At 46.0% G+C, this 24,203-nt stretch overlaps 2 protein-coding genes across 6 annotated transcripts in view; one reads left to right on the top strand and one right to left on the bottom strand.

Moving 5' to 3' along the window:
- TAX1BP1 (Tax1 binding protein 1) overlaps positions 1-3,849 on the top strand; it is a 90,051-nt gene extending 86,202 nt beyond the window's left edge. For both annotated transcript variants that reach the window (XM_058724744.1, XM_058724743.1), the window contains exons 17-18: positions 2,033-2,115; positions 2,729-3,849. In XM_058724744.1, coding sequence (XP_058580727.1) covers positions 2,033-2,115; positions 2,729-2,930 — 285 coding nt within the window. In that variant the 3' untranslated portion in view covers positions 2,931-3,849. The remainder of the gene's footprint in view (positions 1-2,032; positions 2,116-2,728) is intronic.
- A 431-nt stretch (positions 3,850-4,280) lies between these two features.
- The window catches only part of JAZF1 (JAZF zinc finger 1), a 347,561-nt gene continuing 327,638 nt past the window's right edge, over positions 4,281-24,203 (bottom strand). For 3 of the 4 annotated variants that reach the window (XM_058724745.1, XM_058724746.1, XM_058724747.1), the window contains exons 4-5: positions 14,838-15,007; positions 4,281-6,664 (exon numbers count right to left, since the gene is read on the bottom strand). In XM_058724745.1, the coding sequence (XP_058580728.1) occupies positions 6,488-6,664; positions 14,838-15,007 (347 nt within the window). In that variant the 3' untranslated portion in view covers positions 4,281-6,487. Of the gene's footprint in view, positions 6,665-14,837; positions 15,008-18,323; positions 18,617-24,203 lie in introns of those variants that run through there. The other variant, XM_058724748.1, reaches the window with a different exon arrangement.

Below are 24,203 nucleotides of genomic sequence, written 5' to 3'. Positions count from 1 at the left end.
TTTCCAAGATAATTGGGAAAATTGTGTTCATTATCATTTTATATGTACTTCTTTAAGCAGATTCATTGTTCAAATATTGCTGCCGGAAGCCCTAAATCTGGCAGCTAATGTGGCACAGAATTAAAATTTATTGTCCTAAATACTAGGGTTAGCAGATTCAACTACTGTATCATTTTACTGTACCTACAGATTTAAAAGCTGTCTAGATTTTAGTTACTTGAAGACTTAATATTCTTGAAGTATATTCCCCAATTTCTCAGTCCCTCATTAGGTTATATCTATTTTGTTTTTGTGCAGTGAGCAGTTTCCTCTTCACTGTGACCACCAGGGGATTGAAAAGCATGTGCAGACTCATTATGATCAGAATGTTTAAAATTTTGACTCCTTTTTATTGTGAGTTAGTAATACAGTTTAGCAGTTAAAGAAAAAATCACCTCAAATAGGCCACTATGGAGACTACAAAGTATCACTCCCATGCACCCTCTACCACACTTTTCTGACCAAGAGCTACTTTGAGTTTGGGTCAGGGTCGATCTTCAGCTTATCAGTAAATGTAACCTCTTTTAATCTTACTGAAGATTAAAACTTGTTTTTCTGTGTTGGTATCTATTTCCTAGTTTGAAAACTTTATGAATAAAGGAAACAGGGATTATCTTAATGTTACTACACTGAAAAAATATGTACATAGTGTAGTATTTAACAGGGAATCCTATGTAAACAAAAATATTTTCTCATGTGACGAATATGAAAAAAAAAAAAAGATCTCCCTTACCCTTTCTTGGACTGTTTAGGAAGCAATAATCAGAGTGATAGCCAGGTAACCTCTCCTACCTCCCACTTCTGATAAAAGAACTCAGTTTGTCTTTTGTTTCCTTAGAATTTCACACTATACACTTTGTTGGTACCTTTTCCCATGACAGACTTGATTGCTTAGCCCATTTGTAGTGACTCTGGAACAAGCATAACTACCCAGCAATATAAGGACTTTCATCAGTGCCTGGTATACCTGTTTATGTATTGTTCATGACATGAGAGCAGTCAACAGCTGCTCAGAGGAAGAAAGCACATGGGCACTTCATGGCGATGTGGTTGGCTTTTGATGTGACGTGAGTCTATATTTGGCTGTTGATGTAGCTCATACAGATCTCTAAAAAGTGACCACAGGGATGTGGGCATGGAAATCCAAGCCAGCATTTGCTTTGATTCAAACTCAGATTTATAGGTTTTTAGCAATTTTCCTTGGCAATCTGTCAGACACTTAATACTGAATTTCCTTCTTTCACAACAGAGTTATGAGGCCTGTAGTTTGGTACATTCTTTGCTTTATCATAGTTTTCCAGTTTGATTTGCCTGTGTGTGTGCCCCCAAGAACATACACATGCAAAGTCGTATTTTACTAGTTTTCCTTGATAATTTCTGTGTATCATGTGATGGGATGTAGGTTACAAATTCATTGAAGAATAGGAAACAATGCAATCTTAAAATTTTTATGAAAGTGGTGATCTAGTCTAGTGTATGGAACAATAAAAAGTCAAAAGATTACCTACACGTAATAGGTTTAAACAAGTTTATGGATCCGTACTTTATATACAGGTGTGGTACATTCTTCCACAAAATACTGCTTCTATTTCAAGAAGACTTAGTCCATACTGAATGCTTTTAATGTTTATTTTTTTTGGGGGGGGGGCGGGCACGGGCGAGGGGCAGAGAGAGAGAGAGACACAGAATCTGAACGGGCTCCAAGCTGTCAGCACAGAGCCCGACGCAGGGCTCGAACCCACAGACTGTGAGATCATGACCTAAGTTGTGAGATCATAACCTAAGCTGAAGTTGGATGCTTAACCGACTGAGCTACCCAGGCGCCCCATGGTGAATGCTTTTAAAATTGACTTTTTAAACCTTTATGTGAAAACTAATTGGTAACGGAAGTAAAATTTTAAAAAGTATAATCTTAGTTCCTTTGTACTGTGCTTGAATTAAAGAACATTCAGTTTCTCTCTTCTCAAAAATTGCAAAATTATGTTTTGCCTAGGAGGATGAACATGTGCCCACTGCTCCCGATCCTCCAAGTGAGCATTTACGTGGGCATGGAACAGGCTTCTGCTTTGATTCCAGGTAATTTTTCTTTTCCTTGTGTAGAGCTTGGATTATGTAGATGAGTGGTTCTCAAAGTATGGTCCCTAGAAACTTGTTAGAAATGTATATGATCGGGGCTGTACCTGGACCTTCTTAACCCAAAACTCTTGGTGTGGGTCCCAGGAGTATGTGTTTTAACATGCCTTCCTGGTGATTCGGATGCATGCAATCCTTTAAGAAGCAGTGCTCATGAATACTCGTAGTGGTCAAACTGAATGAATACTGTAGGCACATTATAAGTTCTGTTAATCTTTATAGTTTTACAAAAGGCATTTTCTGTTAAAAATTGAGGAATTCTTGTCACTAAGCTTCATTTTACATAATGTGATTTCATTTTGGGGCTTTTAATGGAAAAGTTTTTGTCAGTCTAATTGTAAAACTCCATCGAGAGGTTTTAACAGTGGTTTACATAATTGTCAATAGCAAGCGTTTAGAAGCAGAGGTTTCTGGAGTAAGTGAAGACTTTCAAGGTAAGTTTAGTGTGAAATATCGGCTTACGTAGATAAATATAACATCTATCCTGAAGATTATTGCTGTTTAGAAATTTTACTTTTTGGAAATAGTAATTCTTTCATTTTTCTGTTTCTTCAAGCTTTGATGTTCACAAGAAGTGTCCCCTCTGTGAATTAATGTTCCCTCCCAACTATGATCAGAGCAAATTTGAAGAACATGTTGAAAGTCACTGGAAGGTGTGCCCAATGTGCAGCGAGCAGTTCCCTCCTGACTATGACCAGCAGGGCTTTGAAAGGCACGTGCAGACCCATTTTGATCAGAATGTTTTAAATTTTGACTAGTTACTTTTTATTATGAGTTAGCAATATAGTTTAACAATTTAAAAAAATCACCTCCAATAGACCACTATGGAGACCACAAGGTATCCCTTCCATGTACCTTCTACCACACTTTTCTGAACAAGCGCTGCTTTGGAGTTTTGTGTTACTAGGGTCAATCTTCAGCGTATCAATAAATATCATTGTAACCCCTGTTAATCTTACAGCTTAAGAAAACTTTTTCTGTGTTTGTATCTTTATTTATTTCCCAGTTTGCAGAACTATATGAATAAAGGAAATGGATTGTTTTAATGTTACCACACTGAATATATATGTGGAGTGTGTGACTTAGCATAATATTTACAAGTTTCTGTTGACCTTGTTGATTGAGCATGACTACTAAATATTATGTAATAAAAATAATTTATAAGTGTGGCAAAATAATTATTTGAATACAGAAACTTCCATAATTTAACCCATGAAAGGATTTTTTTTTAACTTCCTTTAAAAATGGAGCTGCATGTAGAATCAGCTCACATGCTTGCAGTATAGCAAATACTTTTTGATATTTGAAATGTTTGCTTTAGGAATAGAAGGCATATTTTGCTAATTTTATGACCAAAACATTTTAGAATGACTTGAGTGATTATTTTTAAGCCATCTTGAAGTTGTATTTCTGTCTAAGGGGAAAATGGAACAAATACACCAGTGCAGTTGTTTCATAACAACTGTTTCATAGAAAGGATCTACTAAACAGTGGTGGTTGTGGCATAAAATCACAGAAAGTGTATCCGTAACTTTTCCACATTTTCCTGATGGAGGAGAATTTTGAAAGAAGATTCTCAGTAAGTGATTGAAAATGTGATGTATAAATGCAAATCAATGTGTTCATTGTGTCTCTATGTAGTATTCTCATTAACATTAAAGAGGACACATTTTTGGAGATGTGTAATTTCATTGTCAAGTTTATTTAGGATAGCTTTTCATTAAGTGTAAACATCATTAACATTTTTTTTTTTTTTTGGTCTGGGCTGTTAAGTTTCCCAACAGTGTTTCTCTTAAAATATGAATGGTAAGAATTTACTGTGATTTTGCTTCTTTTGTAGTTATCAAAATATTTAAGCTTAAGCAAGGTAGCTGGGATGTTACCCTTACAATCGCGTGGTGGCATTTCGGTGTGCTGTGTGTGAACTGCATTCACATCGTGTTGCTTGTGTTGGTTTCTGAAAGCCGAAGTTGGAATCCTTGAAAAAGAATTGTGAGTGCAGGGCAAGACGGGCTGTGGCAGACTAGAAGGCAGCAGTAGCCGAGGACCCCCCCCCACGCGGCTCACCTTCCTGGGAGGGGGACGTGCGGATAAAACACAGAGCCCTGTTTGTTTTGGGTCAGAGGCAGTTTATTTTAAATGATTTCATTTACATTTATAAGCAGCTTTTCTTGACAGCAATTTTGATTAAGTTGCCTTCAGTTCTAAAACAAACCTCTGTTGCTTTCAAACTTAATGTGCTCTGTCCCCAACAAAACATATGAAAATATAATTTAAAGCACAGTTTTCACAGACACAGTACGATACATTCACTATACACGGTATAACAAAATATTCCCATCCTTACCTGTTTAGTAATACTGTCACAAGGAATAAGTAAATAGAAATTGAATTTGTTTTATAGTTGAAAGAAATTTAACATGCACAATGACTATTTTATGACTGTTTAGCTGTTGAACTACTGATCCAGCCTACATTTCTTGCACTAGAAGGAGCAAAGCTAAATAATGACTGCTGGCCTAAAAAAATTTTGGTCAATTATAGGTAGATATGAAGTATCCAAGCAGGGCCTTCTTATGCACCAACTAGTTGCTTCTCATTGTCTGGATCACCCTTTTTCAACCTAGAACACTGTATATTCAGGACCAAGACCACCCTTCAGAGATCTGAGGAAATTTTTCGAGGGCAGTGTCTTTAGAAATACTTTAAAATCCCTCATTATGAGGGATCGACAACTGAAGAATATAGAAGCTTACCCATCTGGCCAGTCATCCTTTCAGACTGCGTGAAGAATTGAGGAGGGACACCTGCTTCCCAGCTGTAAGACTTTCATCAAATGGGAACATGGAAAGTTATTTTGTAAGCAGTTCGAGTTTGCTTTTCACCAGTTTTGTGGGCAGTTAGCCATCTCAGAGCAATTTTTATTGCATAATGAGGCAGTTGGTAAACTCTTGCATGTTTAAGGAATAGCACTTGGGAGAAAAGAACACTCAAGGCATGATGGTATTGTTGGTGAGAAAAACTTCAGGAATGGTCCAGACGTAGGTCACTCTAATGGGTCATATTAGTCACACTCTGACCACCTGCCACAAGAAGCACTTAATTGTCAATAAGGCTCAATTTCATGTTTCGGCAAAATGTTTTATAAAGCTAAACAGACGTTGCCAATGGGAATACAGACCTCTACAATGTGATGGGAAAAGTGCCTTCAAAAAAAATGTCTAAAAACACAACGAGCGTGAAGAAGAGGCAGTTGGGGGGTGGCGTGGGGGGGATCTTAACAAAAATGTTCTCTTTGAAACGTGCTTGTAATTTTCTTATTTGCAACCCATAGGTTAGGGCAGTGGTTGCAAGAATTGGCAACACATAAAACATTAAATCTGTTGGCAATAGAGAACTACAAAGTGCTTTAAAACTTCACCGAAAGATGAAGATAGAACTAAATTTCACACACACAAAATTTGCACTTAAGTATTTCAAAGTGTTTTCTAACAGATTTCAGGGAAAAGTATTTCACTAAACTGGTATCTTGGTCCACAAATATCAACAGGCATAAACTGAATCCCTTGCACCCAGCAGGCACTCCATGAATGTTGTGAAATTAATGAGTGAACTGATAGACTATTTTGTACAAAAATGCCATTTAGAACACAAATGATTGGTAAGTCAGATGGCAAGATTTTCAGCTTTTTAAGGGGCAGAAGGATTTGCAAGATAATATAAAACACAGAAAGCACACCTTTTACGTATGTTATTTAAATATGAAAATACTTTTAGCATATTATGTTAAACATTCTTATTTATATTTCCATTACCTAAAGTCTTTCTACTCACAAATACTAACTCCATTATGTAAGGCATGGTAACCAGTTTGATAATGAAGGTATTATTTTGGTTTTGAACATAGTGAGTTGATGTGTTGAAAAACTTCAATCACATTACAATCTTGGGGGAAAAAAAAAATCTCAGTGCCAGCCCCTCCTCCCCCCAGTTGATACCACTGCAATACAACCTAATAATATGCAACATGCCCTCAATCTTATTTTCTTTTGGGGGAAATGTGCTGAAGAACCTAGAGCTTTTTCTGTTTAGCACCTTATATCAAAGTAATGAAAATGGGTATGACGATGACATGTGCAAATGTACAAAATCATTAACTCTACAAAGATACATCATTCCAAAATTACAGAAAAGTTTTAAAGCATGCATTTAATTCTTTAAAGGGTTGCTGAATGCTTCCCCTGCAAAAAGGTGGCTGTTTTCAAAATCAGCAACTGCTGGTGAGGGTTTCTTGGCACAGTTGGGGACCAGCATGTTATTGCTGCATCTTCCTGATAATCTCAGCCGACACCGGGGGGTGGAAATTGATTGTGTGGTGCCGCAGGCCCTGAGCTGTCTTGTAACTCTTACCACAACGACATTTGAATGGTTTGCGGACGCGGATCTGTGTTCTGTGACCATTCTTAGCGTGGTACTTTATGCCATTCACATTCTGTGGAGAAGACAAAACGTCACCGATCAGATGCAACCAAGACGTCAGACTGGGGAAAACCTCGGTGTGGGTCTGGGTTACAATGGACCTCTCCTGGATGGCAGGCGTGTACAGGGTAGGCTTTGCCTGAGCTCTAGTGCCAGCAGCCTGATGTGATCGTGGGCCGTGCAGAGTGGGTCATTTACTCTGACAAATTGTACATAGACTGTGTATTCGAGACTGTAGAAGGAAGCACAGTTAGTTCCTCTGCCTAGAACTTTACTTCCTTTCTGGATCATTTTTTCCATTTGGAAGAGCGTTAACAACAAATAGTCATATAGCCTCAGGATGACCAAAAAGCTGTCTTTCGAAAGAAGACACAGGGCAATAGAGTTCAAGATCTATATAAATCTCCCTGATGCGGAAACTCACCTAAGTGTTTTGCTTCCAGACGGCTGGAATAACCTACCTTACCTGGAATTTTCGTCCATTTTCTACTTTGCATTAAGGCAGGGTCTCTGCCACAAATCTTGCCCAAAATCATGCCGTGACACAGTTGTGTTAAATAAGCACCCGTGGACAGACTGAACATTTATGTGCTGCATTCCAAACATAGGTTATGGAAGTCTCAACAATGTAAGAGTTCCAAAGTTCAAGCTGGCATGCACATTCTGGATTTCTACTAAGACTCCATGCTTTGAATCACTCTACGGACTTAATTTACTATTGCTCAATCCCAATTAAATGGTGAGAAAACGGGCATTGAGTGATGAAAGATTTAAGTAAAAATAAATGGCCTAAAAAAATTAGATGATTAGGTGATATTAGAGCATAGGTTCTCAACTCCCATGTCTGCTACTGCCAGATTTGGGAGTAAGGGAGGACACAAGAGCGAGCTTGAAACAAAGACGGGAGAACAGGTCGTCAGAAGAGTGGGCTGTTTCCTAAAGTATTACATGAATCTGATTCCACTGAGCCTAGTCCTAAACCCAACTCGGGATTCCAACATAGCAGTCTTGAACTTTACTCAGAAGATGCCCTTCCTGAGCTCCCAGGTACAGGGACGGCCTGCTGTTCCATGGGCATCTAGGACAGTGCCTGGCCCGTAGTAGATGCTCCATAAGCATCTGTGAGTGGTGAATTTGTTAGAACGTGGTTCACTATTCTGGAATGAATGGAGTTGCCATTAAAATGCGTTCAGTGATTACTATTTACATTCCCCTCTTAGAGATCCATAACGCACGTTATCCTGCTTGACTTAGTTGAACCCAGGGGTGCCAAACAGCAATCAGTTGGCTGTGTTCAGAGCCTGACTGACAGTTGTCCGTGGAGTCAAAGCACAAGGACAAACACCCTTTGCCCTGGACCCCGGGCTCTGGGGCATCTGCACCTTTGTTTCTGTCCATCCCGCATCAATCCCTCCATGCGGGACAAGGGAACCCCCCCCCCCCCCCCCCGCCCGTTCTAGAGGCATGTTGGGGAGAACCTGCTGCTGCAGCCGGGACAGAGGGAGAGCAGTGACAGTGGCAGAATCAGGCCCATTAAGATGATGGGTAGACTGCCCCTGCCGGCCTCCTGCTATTCCAGCCACCCCAGCACAAGCCGAAGGATGCGAGTAGAGCCAGCTGCGTATCCCAGCCCGAGCTGGCATCTTTCTGCCACCGCATGAGGCACCCAGGTAAGAACCACCTAGCTGGTGCCAGACAACCCACAGAACCACGAAGGACAACAGTTTTAAGGTACTTGAAATAAGTTTTTACAAACATTAGAAAAGCACCACTGGCTTTCTAAGTAACAATACGGTAGGAAGTTTCCTGGCTCGCAGAGACTAGAAGTTTGCATCCGTCCCTCGCTGACATCCCATTTACTAAAAGCTCAACAGATACATTCACTGAGCACCTAGTAGGGTCCTTTTCCGTAGATGGAAGGGTGACTCAAACATTTCATGTCCTTGTTTCCACAGGGAACTTGTAAAATAGATCATCAAAAATCAAGAAAATAGAGGAACCCAAAACTAACTACCTTTGACTAGCAAGCAAAACAGCATGGCGACTCCCAGCAGGAACAGGGCTTAGATACTCCATCCAGGCCTGAGTTTTTACGACTAATTAGGTGAGAAGTCTCAAACCAGAAATTGCTAAAGCCACAAGAAGCCAGTCCAACATGACCGGATCCAGAGTTCGGCAGGAGAAGGACAAGGCCAGGGTGGAGGGGATTTCAGCAGGTCTGTGGTCTGTTCCCCGCTTGAATGTAAACATGGTGGTGTGAGTCTGGCCGTGAGACCGTGAGGAAAACGCCGCTAACTCCATACATTTGCTTTATTACTTTGGAAAAATGAGTAAGCCCCTTGCACATTTGGAAACATGTGGCTCTTCCAGGGTTGGCCAAAGGACCTAGAAAACCTACCTTACCCGTCTCTCTCTTTGTCGCCATGATTTCAAATGTTCACAAGTGTCTGTGGGATACCCTGGCACACGTTAGTGCAAGCTCTAATGAGATTCAAGATTTGCCCCATCTGTTCATTCACAGATAGCAATGGGAGCTTTCACTTTTCTAACACTTGAGGTTAAAAAAGATTCGCGGACATTTATATATAATTGCAGAGAGTCTAAAAGAAGTTTGGTCTTTCAGAAATATTAATAACTAAAATAGGTGATGGCAGGCGACTTGAAAATGAAATGCTTAAATCCTCTGGTCTCTAGAAAGAGGAAAGGGAGTTGATCTTTGAATTTTTTTTTTTTTACATTTATTTATTTTTGAGAGCATAAGGGAGAGGCAGAGACAGAATCTGAAACAGGCTCCAGGCTCCGAGCTGTCAGCACAGAGCCCGACGCGGGGCTCGAACCCACGAACCGTGAGATCATGACCTGAGCCGAAGTCGGATGCTTAACCGACTGAGCCACCCAGGCGCCCCGGGAGTTCATCTTTAAAAAGGGAAAGAAGAAAAGGCGGGGGGGGGGGGGGGGGGGCAAGGAAGGTCAGTAACATGAAGAGCTTCTCATGCTGAGTATTTGAGGTGTCCTGTCTTATCCAGTACTCCTGTTTTAGATGAAATGGACACTGAGAAGGTGAGTGAAGCAGGTAAATGATAGGCTTGGGATGGGAACCCAGGGGTGCCGGATTCCAGAGTAGTCCACATTTCTCCCAGAATTCCACATACCTGAAGTGCTACGTACTTACTATGTAGTACAACCAGCTGGTGGTCTTTGAAAAATTTTACAAGCTGGGAAGGATTGGGACACCCCATCTGGAGAAAATGGTCAGTAAACTATGGTGGTCTGACACAGGGCTGGCATGTGCCGGAAGGCAGGGAGGAGGCAGCAAGGGGGCACAGGCAGGCAAGGGTGGCATCAGCTCATCTCCATGCCAGGTTCTACCATCAGGAGCTACCTGCCCTGATGAGGGAATAGAACCAGTCAATGCACAACGAACAATTCAGACGCTCTTCTCTAAATTCCAGTCCAGATCGAATCATGAAACCTAAAGTCTGTACGCCAAGCTGGGCCACTGTGTCCTCGACAGTATTTGATTTTTATAGTCCGGACTCGGACCCGAATAAATACAATATGGGACATGTGCCCTTGATATAAAAACTAACTTTCAGTTCCCCACAGGCCTTGAGGCTCTACATAAATGAGAGGATGAAATCACTTGGGGATTTGATAAGGAAGAAAAATTAAACGAGCTGGGGTTGGAGGGGGTGGTGGTGTTAAGAGTGGAAAGTAAAGCCACCTGTAGCAGCGTGGTGACACCAACCAGCCTGAGAGCTGAAACGGAAGTCACTCCCCCACTGGACTCCGCATGGCCGCACATACAACGTCCAGGATGAGTCAGGTGGGGAGTCACATCTTTAAAGTCCCTTTATTAAAGCAATCTGTGTCGAGGGTAGGTAATTGTACAAATGTAGACAATGCAAAGGAACATAAAAAAAGAACAGGTTAATCACTATTGAACATCTGAGCTACCTCCTTCCAGCATTTTCCCCATGAGAGATCTATCACATGAGATTGGAGTCTCCCACCGTTATGTATTTTTTTTTGAAAGAAGGATTTTGAGGGCATCATTTTATTCCATTGCCCTACTGTTAGAAATTTAGTGTTTCCTAAATTTGTGCTGTCATAGTGCGATGAACATCCTTGTATATCAATCTCTGCATCCCTGACGATGTGCTTGGGATGCATTTCTAGGAGACTATGGAGCTAAGAATATGGACTTTTTTTTTCTCTTTCTTTCTCTTTCTTTCTTTCTTTCTTTCTTTCTTTCTTTCTTTCTTTCTTTCTTTCTTTCTTTCTTTCTTTCCTTCCTTCCTTCCTTCCTTCCTTCCTTCCTTCCTTCCTTCCTTCCTTCCTTCCTTTTTGAAGTTCTGATTATTTATTTACTGCCAAGTTGCTGTCTGGAAAGGTTGCCTGTTATACCCCCACCAGGGCTTCTGATGGGACAGTTAGGAGAGGCAAGGAGATTTAGATCCGCTGAGGGAGAGAAGGGCTGATGTGGCCTTCCTGGAAAACCTCGAGCTCACACCTGCCTGGCTGTATCTGGACATTAGAGGCCGCCTTCACACTTTCTTCACGATGCTGAAACCACCAGTGTTCTCCATGTAGCAGAGGGACCCTTCCAGAGAAAGTGCAGGGGACAGCTTGTTCTGTTGCCTATTTCTTTTTCTTTTTTTTTTTTTTTAATTTATTTTTTTTGGGACAGAGAGAGACAGAGCATGAACGGGGGAGGGGCAGAGACAGAGGGAGACACAGAATCGGAAACAGGCTCCAGGCTCCGAGCCATCGGCCCAGAGCCTGACGCGGGGCTCGAGCTCACGGACCGCGAGATCGTGACCTGGCTGAAGTCGGACGCTTAACCGACTGCGCCACCCAGGCGCCCCTGTTGCCTATTTCTTAAAAATACCCTTGATTCTAACAACTCTAATATTTAAAATTATCAAAGGCAAAAAAACCTCAAAGCACCACAGCCCATCTTTTAAAGCCATTCCCAGTTACAAGCTTGGGGAGTCCTCTCTCTCTTGCCTGCAGTCAGAAGAAGAGTGTGGGTTGCACCAAGGTGGATGGGATCAGTTATTCCAGGCCTGAAACGTATCTGGGACAAATCCAAAATCACGTTACTGCTCTGGGGTCCTGGTGTTTGGCTGGGGGCGGGGGGAGGGGGGGGCGTCGTCTTCTTCCCCATACACTTTGCCTCTGTTCCTTTATCCTCAGAGTATCTATTGTCCGAGCCCTGTGACCGATGCTGAAGGGTCTATGAGCTGTGTGGGCCCTTGGGGTGAAAAGCTAGTAAGTGCTCTCTCCAGTGGTATGAACAGAGCGAGTAGAAAGGTCAGGGGATCGAACTTCAGTTGGGGAATGAGCGCCGGGAAACTTGGTAAGGCCTCCCCCAGGGGAGGTGGCATTTGAGCCGTGCCTTGAGAAGTGAGGGGAATTCAAATGAGAAGTGCTGATGGGGAGAGGAGGGAAAGGGAGCACCCCAGGCAAAGGGATTCATCCGGGAAACAACCCGGAGACCTGGCTGTCCTGCTGGGCCCCTCTCCCTTGCCCAGCTCAGCATGAAGTCTAGAAAGTGAGGAACGTCACCTCTCTGTTCTGCAAATGCTGGGAAGTGGCGAGAAGCACTGATCTGGGGTCGGTGCCCAAGCGGCTAACGGGTTAGAGACTCCCTGCCAACAGCGGACGAGTCTGAAGGGAGCCCTGGGAATGAACAACAAGATGGCACCACTCCTGGGTTCTGTCTGACGCCACGGCACAGCCGCTCATTAAACCTTCCTCAAGCCAACACCCAATCCGACCGTCACGCAGTAAACAAGAGGCAGGAATTACACCAGAGCTCACCACTGCCCTGCGGCCAGTAACTTCCCAGCAGAAAGAGTCAAACTGAAGCTTGAAAGGAGTATGACCACGCTTCCTCAAGCACTCGGTTAGAAGTAGTTACGTGTTTGTTCTTGGCCCACGTATCATTACTTGGCCTTCTGGCCCAGAAAAGGAAACTCACGCTTCCCTCATGGAAATCAGGACCACAAATTGCAACCCGGGGTCATCTGTCAGCTGGCGGTACTGAGTCAGGCAGCCTCCGCAGCCCAAGCTTCACTCAATTTTCTTTTGGCCTTACGTGCAGAAAGAACACTCAGGTCCCCAACCACCCAGATGTAGACAACTACAGGAGAAATTGCTGGAAACCCAAGAGAAAAATTACAGCAGAAGAATAATGGTAGGAAAACAAGTGAGGTGGGGAGGCAGGGGGAGGCCGTGGAGAAGGAATGAAGGGGGCAGGGAAGCCTGGAGAGAGGGGCATCTGGAAAGCAGGCAGGAATCAATGAGCGAATTCTCAGTCTAGCTTTGTCCACTTTGAAATAAATAGAGAAGGAAAACTCTCTTTCTGCCACGCAAGAGCTACCCTCTGGAAAAATGAGCCTGTCTGACAATCCCTTGGCTTTCTGGCTTCCCGAGGTAACAGCCTCCTTGCCTTTCCTACTCTGTCTTCCATGCCTCTGACGTAGAAAATGTGTGTCCCGGGGCGCCTGGGTGGCTCAGTCGGTTAAGCGTCCGACTTCGGCTCAGGTCATGATCTCGCGGTGCGCGAGTTCGAGCTCCGCGTCGGGCTCTGTGCTGACAGCTCAGAGCCTGGAGCCTGTTTCAGATTCTGTGTCCCCCTGTTTCTCTGACCCTCCCCTGTTCATGCTCTCTCTCTCTCTGTCTCAAAAAAATAAATAAACGTTAAAAAAAAAATTAAAAAAAGAAAGAAAGAAAGAAAATGTGCGTCTGTAACTCTGAGTCATGTTCTGACCCCAACAGCTCCCCTGTCCTGACGGGATTCTCACACCTCCACCCTGGCGTTTTCATTTTACACAAAGCATATCTGGACTTTTCCATGATAAAATGCTAACAGTATAAAATAGGTGAAACCTTGGCCACTTAGTCTTGTGATTCATTTGTGTTGCATGCTTCTATATAGTGGCTGGCACAAAAAATACTGAAGTCGTTTTCTTTTTTAGTGTTCAGGGACATATTTAAGAGCAATGTGAGAACTGCTTATGCTGTTGCACATCTTTTAAGCCTTTTTATTAAAAAAAAAGGTCAACCTGCTGAGCTGTGGGTAAATTCGCATATCATCAAATGTACCAAGTATGTTTCTGATTTTTATATTTCTGTCTCACAGCTGGATTTTAAAGAGTTGCTGACACTTGGCAGAAGTGTTGCAATTTTTTTTTTTTTTTTTAAAGCGTTTGTTTATTTAGTTTTGAGGGGGAGAGGGGCAGAGAGAGGGAGACAGAATCCCAAGCAGGCTCCACACGGTCAGCACAGAACCCGATGTGGGGCTCGCACTCATGAACCGTGAGATCGTGACCTGAGCTGACGTCAGACACTTAACCGACGGAGCCACCCAGGCGCCCCGAAAAGTAAGACTTTTTAATCAAGTATGTATCATCAGCTAAGAATGTATAGATTTTAATATTTATGTAATAAATATTCTTCCTTCCTAAAAAAAAAAAAAATTTGTTTTTTAAGGCGCCCTCTGGACTGACACCTGAATGTTGTGAGTGTTCCTCATTGTTTTGTCCCTTTGAGTTTTCTTAACAGAAGATCTAGTGCCCCGGGCTGTTCATGACACCCAGCCAGGCTCTCGGAGACACGGGTTCCACATCATCTATATAGAGAGGGCACTGAGGTGGGCCATTGGTGAGAAAGATTTCAAGGCCCCCTTTTCTGCCTTTCCTGCCAGTAGGCGGGGGCTGGTGGGGGCGGGAGGGGGCAAGAGCTCCCTCCCTGAAAGCTAAATACCCTAGCACATCCACTACTTTTAAGACGTCAAGGCCGCCTTTGGAGAGCCACCTGCACAGCCAACCACTGAGGCAGGTGCTTGGCAAACAGGTGACACACTTGATATTCTGACTGATAGGACATGAGTTTCAAGACCACCGGCAACACGATCCTCCTACCAAAAACACCCCCTCTTTCGACCTGCAGCTCCCGCGCAGATGAGCAAAGGGGAAACCCCACGGAACTGCCAGGGACCAGGGGCCCGCGTGTGCCCAGGCACATGTCTCCGGGAGGACCGGGCACTCAGCCCGCACGGGAGAGGGGGGCATCTCTGCCCGGGCTGCACGCTCGCTTGGGCAGGAGGAGCTGCTGCCCGACGTGGGGCTTGTTTTTCCATGCAGTCATGCCTGGTGGGGTGGTGGTACCGCGTTTACCTTGTATCTCTTTTTACATCCAGGAACCGGGCAGGCAAAAGGCTTCTCTTCCCCTCCGTTCATGCACATCGAGCTGAGGATGGCTTCGGAGCTTATGGCGCTCTCCGTGGTCCAGGACTCATCGCTGTCCGACTCCTCGTAGTCGACCTCCTCCTCGTCGTACTCGCTGCCTGCAGGGTCAGACAAGCGCAAGAGCCGTCAGCAGCGGTCCTAGGGCTCCCTCCAGTTTGCTCAGGGAGGAATGGGTGACCACACGGGGGCCACTCCTCCCGCCCTGGGGGAACATTCCAGGCACAAAGGGACTGCCCTGGGGGCAGAGAGACCTGAGTTTCCACTAAGAGACCAGATTAAGAGCTGCCCAACGACTCCTGGCTGGCAATTAGCTGAGCAAGAACTTGACCGTGACGTCCTGGCAGGCCAGTCCGTGACTCCAAAGGTGCCGGGAAGGCTCTGAGGCCCAAGCCGAAGACACCCAGCCACGGCCGACACCCCTGCCTGAACACGTACACACCGGCTACGTCTGACGTTCCAATGCACAGAATTCTGTCCCCAGAAGTTCACGCATATTAGCCTCGTAAATGCAAACACCTGCGGGAGGGGGTTACACTTGACACTGAATAGCTAGCTACACTTCAGTGGGACTTAATTTCAGATCTTTTCCTTTACAGCTCGAGCTGAGAGGACTACGAGGAAATCTGGAACTAAAAGGGGGTTACCAGAAGCTAGGGAGCGGGGGGGTTGGGGGGACCCAGAAACACCTGAAGCTCCAAACCCAATTCATGTCCGAGTACAAGTTGTAGCTCATGGAGGACCAAACACCTCCCTACCACACCTGTCCCCAGGGTCCTGTCTACACCTGTCTTTTCACGGCATTCCCTGCGAGGGCGGGCTCACCCATCCCACTCAGACTGCTCGGGTGGGAGGAGGGGACTCCCTTGTGTTCCTGACGTTAAGAGCTCTGTTCGGAATTGAATTAAAAATGTGCTTCCCAGACTTCTGTTCAGGACGGTGGGGACGGAGAACCACTTCAACAACCAGCCGCTTTTTGCTCTTTTTTAATGAGGCCCAAAGCCATTTATGTTGAGCTTTTGCACAATACAACCCCGAAGGACATAATTCTAAAGATCATAAACAGTGTAAAATAATATGTTGACAAGTCTTAATGCATTTACAAGCCCCGTGGAATAAATAGGAATTATAGCACAACATTAATAAGAATTATATGGTAGCAATTACAGTTGTGAAATTCATCCCCCAGGTGCGAGGCTAAATTGCACCAGGGGCCTGCCTGGGTGCTCCATGGTCCGTCTCTGCTACATCAATTATTTCAACACCAAATATTGGCATTTTTATTGGGTTTCATTTTAATAGGCATTAATAAGATTGTTTGAAGAGCCAATTGAGCCAGGCACAAGGACGCCGGCCTCTGAAGCTAACACTTAAAAGGATCCACGAAGGAAGGAAGGGACTTCAGGTTGATGGCGCGCCTCTTGTGTTTCAGGCACGGTCGATGCATTATCTCATTTAACCCTGGAGAGGACTGTTGCTTTCAAAACAGGAGGAAACCGAGTCCAGTGAGGTTCAAGAGCTTATGCGCTTTCAATGAGCTATTAAGGGACACTGCTTTTTTCCCCACCGTGCCTCCCGGCCTCCACTGCCAGCTGTACTCCCTTTCGCTGGTTCTTTATCATCTACCACTCAGGAGTCCAGAGCAGTCTGTTTTGAGGCCTATTTAGAAACTCGGCTGGTGCAGAAAAATCAGTTTGGCAAACGGTTTGGAATTCAACTTTCAGCTGGGTTGAAATAACTCTGGGTTTCGGTAACCCTGCTGTATTGGGCTGTAGCCCCCAGGAATAAGAGACCCGTTTGGAAATGCTTCTACGAGACAACACAGGGGTATATACTCCGCCGTGTTTCGGAGTCTGTGAGCAAATTCTGAAATCTGTTTTTAAGTAGGGCATTGTTTAGGACATTTTGCTCTTAAACAAATGCCACATGCTGGTGTCCTTTAAATTGCTTGTTAGAAAACTATAAATGCTATTTCACAAAGCTCCTCCAGCAGGCTTTCGGAAAGTTCGAATGACTAATTTACCCATCTAATTGGGCTAATTTGTTAACCTGAATACCAAGAACCATGCGACATTTACAACTGGGGGGAAAAAACCTCAGACCAACTGAGGGCTTAATGAAGCCCAGCAGAAGAGAAAACTTCAAGACTCCACTGGATCAAAGGGAGCCAGCCCCTGAGGGGTGGATGCTGGGGACACAGTCGCCTGGAAACCACGCGGCATCCTGCAGGTAGGGGGACCACACAATTCATCATCCGAGCTGGGGCGCCTGTGAGGGGAAACGCCAGCCCCGGATGACAGGCGTGAAGGGAGTGGCACTGTCCCTGGCTAACTGCCCGCCCCGGCCCCCCACACCCCCTGGCAAGGCACCAGTTCACCACAGGGACCGCTGGGGTGCTTTGCGAAATTAACCGGCTCCCTTGGTAGGGGATCAAGAAGCACCTGTTTACACTGAATTCTAGCCTATAACAGACATCAGTGCACGTCTTGGCTGGGCATGTCAGCTGAGTGACAAGCTACTGGCATCCGCTTTCTCTTCTGTGAAAGGGACACAAATCTCTTCCTTGCAGTTTAAGGATTAGAATTAACGCCTACAGAACGTCTGCACATAGTAAGTGCTCAAAAACGTGGAAGACAACGTAACATCATTTTTGGTGATAACGTTACATGAACACGTTGCATATGATACGTTTAGAAAGGCCTGTTGTGAAATCAAGCAAAAACTAAGATAATTCTGAAAGACATGGGAATCTCCACCAGAAAGACAAGCGCATTGTGTGGACTTCTCAGTGTGGGCAGAGCTAAGCACCTCCCCATCTACAGGGAGGTCTGTGAGCCCAGGTCTGGGGGCTTGTGTGAGCCCTGGTCGGCCACTGACAAGCTGTGTGGCCCCGGGCAAGTGACGTCACCTCTCTGATCTTTTAGACTCCTCACCTGTAAAATGGGCTAATGCTACTAACCAGCCCGTAAGGCTGCGTGAAGCATAGCTGAGTTCCTGTTTTTCAAAACAACATACCGACGGGGCGCCTGGGTGGCTCAGTCAGTTAAGCGGCCGACTTCGGCTCAGGTCACGATCTCACAGTTTGTGAGTTCAAGCCCCGCGTCGGGCTCCGTGCTGACAGCTCAGAGCCATGAGCCTGTTTTGGATTCTGTTTCCCTCGCTCTCTCTGGCCCTCCCCCACCCATGCGCTCGCGTGCTCTCTCTCTCTCTCTCTCTCAAAAATAAGTAAATGTTAAAAAAGAGTTGTTTTTTTTTAAATTTAAAACAATACACCGAGAACAATGCCTGGCACAGGATAAACATTAAAGGAGTATTTGGTACATAAACAAGTAAAACGTTATAAAAACAGGTTCCTCATTTTGCCCACCGTTCCCTCGCTCTTGAGGGCACAGAAGTCTGTGTGTGCCGGGGGGCGGGGCTCTGTTGCTTATCTTAACTGTACCCCAAATGCCACCCTGTCGTCCAACAGAGCTGTGAGCAGCTGGAAGGCAAGGCCTGGTCCTCAGCTGCCGGCCGTCTTTCATTCTGCAGCCAGGGGACCTGTGGCAGGTGGGGACAGGCGCGCTCTGCTCCCAGGCCACACGCACGCGCGTGCCAGCACCCGCCTGGTGCTGACATCTGGAAGACGTGCCGGCAGGGCCTGGGGTGTCCTGCAGAAAACATCTGCAAACGGCCACCGCCCTTCGTCTGCTCTCGACCATCTTTGCGCCCTAGGAAGAGCGAACCCGAAACTAAAGTTACCTCCGGAGTTACGAAAACATTTGGGCCAAGCCCCTCTCTTTTGTGCTGTATTCCTTTCCTCGCGTCTTTGCGTGGAGAAAAAATAAGCCCCAGGGCGGTTCATTTGTCATGTGTGCTGCATCTGCGATTTTCAAAACGAACTTCATGAGTTCCTGGTAGCTTCCAGACCATTGCTGGAGTTGCCCCGCCCGTTACAGGAAGTGGGGCGTGGCAAAGCTGGTTCTCCCAGCAGGGGCCGCCCGACCGTTTGGTCCTACATCCGATCAATTAAACCTTGTTGAGTATGAGCGTGTGGGAATGTATTTATTGGAAAAGGCATGTGTGCACTAACACGTTACTGTACAAACATACGCAAATCAAAGGATAAGGATAAAAGAAGAAGTAAATGTATCATAAAAGAGGGGCGCCTGGGCGGCTCAGTCGGTTAGGCGTCCGACTTCGGCTCAGGTCATGGTCTCACGGTCCGTGGGTTCGAGCCCCGCGTCGGGCTCTGTGCTGACAGTTCAGAGCCTGGAGCCTGCTTTGGACTCTGTGTGTGTCCCTCTGTCCCTCCTCCGCTCATGCTGTCTCAATCAATGAGTCAGTCAATCAAGTTCTGCTGGGGGACACTGGGTCATGGAATCAGAATCCTGGAACTTACGGGCCACTGCACCCCACACTCAGCTGGCCCACGGCGGTCTGTGCGGAGGGCTTGCCTTCTCAGCGCTACCTGGCCCAGGATCGTAAGCGGCAAAAGGTTAGGGTTATCCTTTTCGTCTTCATCTTCCTTTCTTCTCCCCACTCTCGCTCTTTCCTTTCTACAGGGCAGCTCCAGATCCTCGCAAGGGCCCGTTGAAAAGGGCGAGGTGCTCAGACACAAAACAGGAAAACACCGGCCATGAACGGACAGCCCCTCCTCAACTTCATGCTTAGAGGGCCCCGAGGAAGGCTTTCTGACAAAACAGAGCGAAAGCTTACGGACCCTAATGAAGAAGAACAGGTGAAAACTGCCAGCGGGTTTGACGGATTCCAGTCGTGGCGCCCCCGAGCCCTGGGTTGTGCTACCTGGGAAACAGCGCAGGAGAACCCTCTTGGAGACATTTCCCCTGCATTTTGAAACAAACATCGGTTGGCCTGATCAGGTGTCCAAACGTGACGAACCCGTTGTTCCCTATTAGAAGAGAGTACACCCTCCCAGATCTGCGTCTCAAAAGGGAGCCCAAGAACGGAGGACACGAAAGACGGGCTGCTGAGCACTCTGGCGGACGCTAGCCCAGCCACGTCTCTGTTACGACGGTCACTGCCTTTGCAGGTCCTCTGGCTACAACACTCCATGGCGTGGAGGGCCTGTCCTAACACGGCCTGTTCATTTCAGTCCACCGGTGGGCCACAAGAGAAGATTTTCGGGAGGCATTTATGACACAGTAACAATGCCTGCTTTCTGTTGGCCTCCTTTTGCTTTCAGCCATTTGCTCCCCAAATTCTGGCGCTTCCCCCCTCCCCCCCATGCCTAAACCTCTCTGTGTTTACTTGGACTTCTTAATAAGAATCGCAGGCAAGAACGAGCAGGTTTTGTTTTACATGCGTCGTTCTGGAACCAGAAGGAGTGGGGAGCTGCTCCTGCCGCTTAGGGTTTGGGTGCCTCCTGTGTGCCTGGTGCTTGTCCCGTAACCAACCTTCATTGCCCCAATTTAACAGACGGGAGAGCGGGGGGTTCAGGAGGTGACAGATGTGCCGAAGGTCACCTGGCCAGAAACAGGCAGACTGGACGGGTGCGAGGGTACTTGGTCCCAACCCTCGTGCTCCTTTCTTTTCAAATTGAACATCCCCTGCGTGACGGATCAAGACGTGACACACAAAACAAGGCCCTGGAGAGACCGGAGAGGAAGGAAAGGGGACGCATCGTCGTGTGGAGTCACAGCCGCTCGTGGGGTGCACACGGGAGTGTGTGGGAAGCACTGGGCTCGAACACCAAGTGGTTTCAACCCTGCCCTCCCAGGGTGGTCACAGTCCAGTCTTCCAAAGAGGAGCTACATGAGCTGGTTTTTCAGATTCTCCTTTGTCTTAGATACTACGACTTTTAAAATGCCACCGGTCAATGTGAGAGTTTCTCCAAGAAAAGGTCATTTCACCACGCCCTGCCCACATAAACACTGGCTGCCAGTGGTCTGCCTCGGGCTGACTTTTCTATCGTCACCATCCACACTGCACAATCCCCACGCAGGGCCTGCGGTGGGCAGGACAGCAGCCAAGAGAGGCAACCCCGAGAGCCCCATTTTGGCATCTCAGTTTGGGGAGGAGCACAACCTAGCAGAGAGGGTTTCGTGATAAGGCAATTACCATTCTGCAGGATTGCCAGAAAGATCCTACCGGTGGTTGGCAAAGGAAGTAAAAACCAGAGCCTTTCTCATGCATCACATGAGAAAGCGAGGTGGTCCAGAGCCTCTGCACACACACACACACACACACACACACACACACACACACACACACGCAGATTCACCCACCTGGACCCACATCACTGCCCAGGAGCCCTGCTGAGTGCCTCTGGCAAGCTCACTGTCACTCGCCCCAGGAGCCACTTCAAATCTTGTCTACTCCCCTCCAACCTCTGCCCATCTGTCCTTTGCTTACCCCTTTAGCCTGTGCGCATGGCCTGCTCTCCATTGGAGCACCCACAGTGTTCTCATTCCTTGTATTCATAAACATAAAACACTGACACACAGATAGATGAAAACAAGTCAACCTTTTCCAGAAACCCAGCATACCCCATTTTCCCTATAATGCAGATCATTAATATTCATGCACAAGTGCTAACTGCAGTGACAGCAAATTAAAACTCTCCTGGGGTGTCAAATTCTGGCAAATACATTAGCAAAGAGTCGCCTGCCTTATAGATTTATCATTATAAATTAGCTTTAATTGGTACTGACCCAATTTATAGAAGCTACAGCAACAATCGTCTAAATGAATTGGCAACATTATGATGACCATGGAAGACACGCTAATGGCTGGGGACTATGTGCCGAGCCTCGAAAGTTCTTGACCTCCTTGCTCCTGGCCTCAGCTTATTCCTGGATGTCATCCTCCCCCAACTGCTCCTTAACTATGCAAATGGTCCTGGCTCTCCAAGCCAGAAGCAACCTTTCCCTCATAGGACTCAACACTTTCTAACTTACTTGGAGGTGCCTGGCCATTATCTTTGATAATCTGCCCAGTGCTGTGGTTGCACTTAAGGAGCCAAAGACATGAGCTTGTTGGATGAATTAATGAGGGAATATACTTCTCCGGCTCTAGTAGAAGGGGACCCAATATTACACAGCTCTTGACCTCCTACAGTCTTAAAAAAAGAAAAAGTGAGGGGCGCCTGGGTGGCTCAGTTAAACATCCGATGTTGGCTCAGGTCATGATCTCAAGACTCATGAGTTCGAGCCCCACATCAGGCTCTGTGCTGACAGCTCGGGGCCGGGAACCTGGAGCCTGTTTCAGATTCTGTGTGTGTCTCTCTCTCTCTGCCCCTCCTCCACTCACATTCTGTCTCTCTCTCTCTCTCCTTCAAAAATAAAAAAAAACATTAAACAAATTGTTTTTTCAAGTGAATATATTATCTTACTTGCCTTTTAAAACCCTCTAATGACTTCCCATATCAAGGAGCAACCCGATGCCTCATCATGACCTTATTCCATGTCATAGCTGCTTGGAACTTTATTATCTGAAGGACTTCTTCTCCCACCCTGGAGGGGTCCCCTTGCCAACTGAGGGCTCCAGCTGGGCATACTTCTCTGGGTCCCCAATTTCCCAGCTCTTCATGCTGGCTGGAGGAGAAAGAAACTGCCCCCCAAAACAAAATACCATTTCCTCCTTTATTGTCCCCAGCTCTTGGCTATTTTTCAGGACAAATGGGCACCGAGAAATGACATCTCATACATGTGAAACTAACATAACACTGTGTGTCAACCATAAGAAAAAAATGGCAATGTCTCTTCAGTACAGCCCAGATTTCAGCAATATCCACCCCCTGCCTTTCTGCATCCCATTAGGAATTCCACTCTTTTACCTTTGGGGGAGAGTAAAAGGACTTATTTTCCCTTAGCCTTCGAGTGGTTGCTCAAGAGTCATAGAGATTTAACCTAAAAGTTTTCTGTGACAATTGGCTGCTTTGGAGACCTACCCCCGATGCAGAGTCGTAGTGTTTTCAAAATGCAGACTGTGACCCAGAAACGGGTCATACAATCAATTTGGTGGGGCATTAAAGAAATAAAATAAAGACAGAATGGAATAGAAGGTGTCAGAGTCTAAGAAGTCTTCATAAAACTTGTCTCAGGTGTGCATCTCAATTTAAAATACAGTTCTTAACTATGTGTCACGCTAAAAAAAGCTTAAGGCTATTTTTGACCATGAGCATCTCAGTTTATAGAACTTCTTTTTTTTTTTTTTTTTTTTTTAAATTTTTTTTCAACATTTTTTATTTTATTTTTGGGACAGAGAGAGACAGAGCATGAACGGGGGAGGGGCAGAGAGAGAGGGAGACACAGAATCGGAAACAGGCTCCAGGCTCCGAGCCATCAGCCCAGAGCCTGACGCGGGGCTCGAACTCACGGACCGCGAGATCGTGACCTGGCTGAAGTCGGACGCTTAACTGACTGCGCCACCCAGGCGCCCCTCAGTTTATAGAACTTCTAACTAAAAGAACCATTTCATCCAGATTAGAAAACCACCAAACAATTTTAACCAACATTTAAGTAGGATGTAAAACAGGTCAAAAGAGAAGAGAAAGGTCATTTTTGGTGACCATCACCAAGGTATTGTGTCAGCTGGCAGGAACCTACAATCTACCTGAGAATGTGGGCTGTTGGCAAGCCAACCTCAGGACCATCTGGAGGGCACACATAGACAGGGGGCCAACAGGTGAAATAGGAAAGTGACAGGTGTATACAATGGGCACCAAGTATGAAGACAGTTCGTCACAAAACGAAAAAGATTGTGGTACCCTTTATGACTGTGTCCCACCATGATCTTGGTCAATGCTCTCAGGGATAATCTCTGTTTTCAGAGTAGGCGCATCCGGTTCTAAAGAATGGCACAAGTCATTCACAGACCTTGTGCTGAACTAAGAAGGGTCACCCACGGTACCCTGGACTCTGCCCGGTCTGTCATCAAGTTGCCGAACAGAATGGGTTCTCAGAGTTTCAAATCAGCCAAGCTAAGTAGGGCAGGTAGCAAGCACAGGCCTCGCATGAGTGGTGAGTGGGCCTTCTGGAGCCAATGCTTTGGGCCAGACCCAGAGAATCACAACTGCCCTGAACCAGGAAGGAGCTGGAGCCAAACTCAGGAAGGAGAGACCTAAGTGTGTCCAAGGGCAGTGGGGAGATCCGCCTTCCCCATCACCCTGATCGGCTCACTGGGAAATCACCGTCACAGGGGAAGCTCTCCTTATTCCCTGCAGCATCCCCAGCACCGAGCACAGCGCCTGGCCTCAGTGCGCCTTAGCTCGTCTTTGTAAAATGAACGAAATCCACAGGAGAGACCCCTGCACCGGAAGAACATTTGCTGTGTGCGTAATGTGCACATCTTGTA

Source organism: Neofelis nebulosa, chromosome 4, assembly GCF_028018385.1.
Source record: "Neofelis nebulosa isolate mNeoNeb1 chromosome 4, mNeoNeb1.pri, whole genome shotgun sequence".
Lineage (NCBI taxonomy): Eukaryota > Metazoa > Chordata > Mammalia > Carnivora > Felidae > Neofelis > Neofelis nebulosa.
Note: the sequence above shows the minus strand (reverse complement) of the source record. Positions and strands in the feature narration are given on the sequence as shown.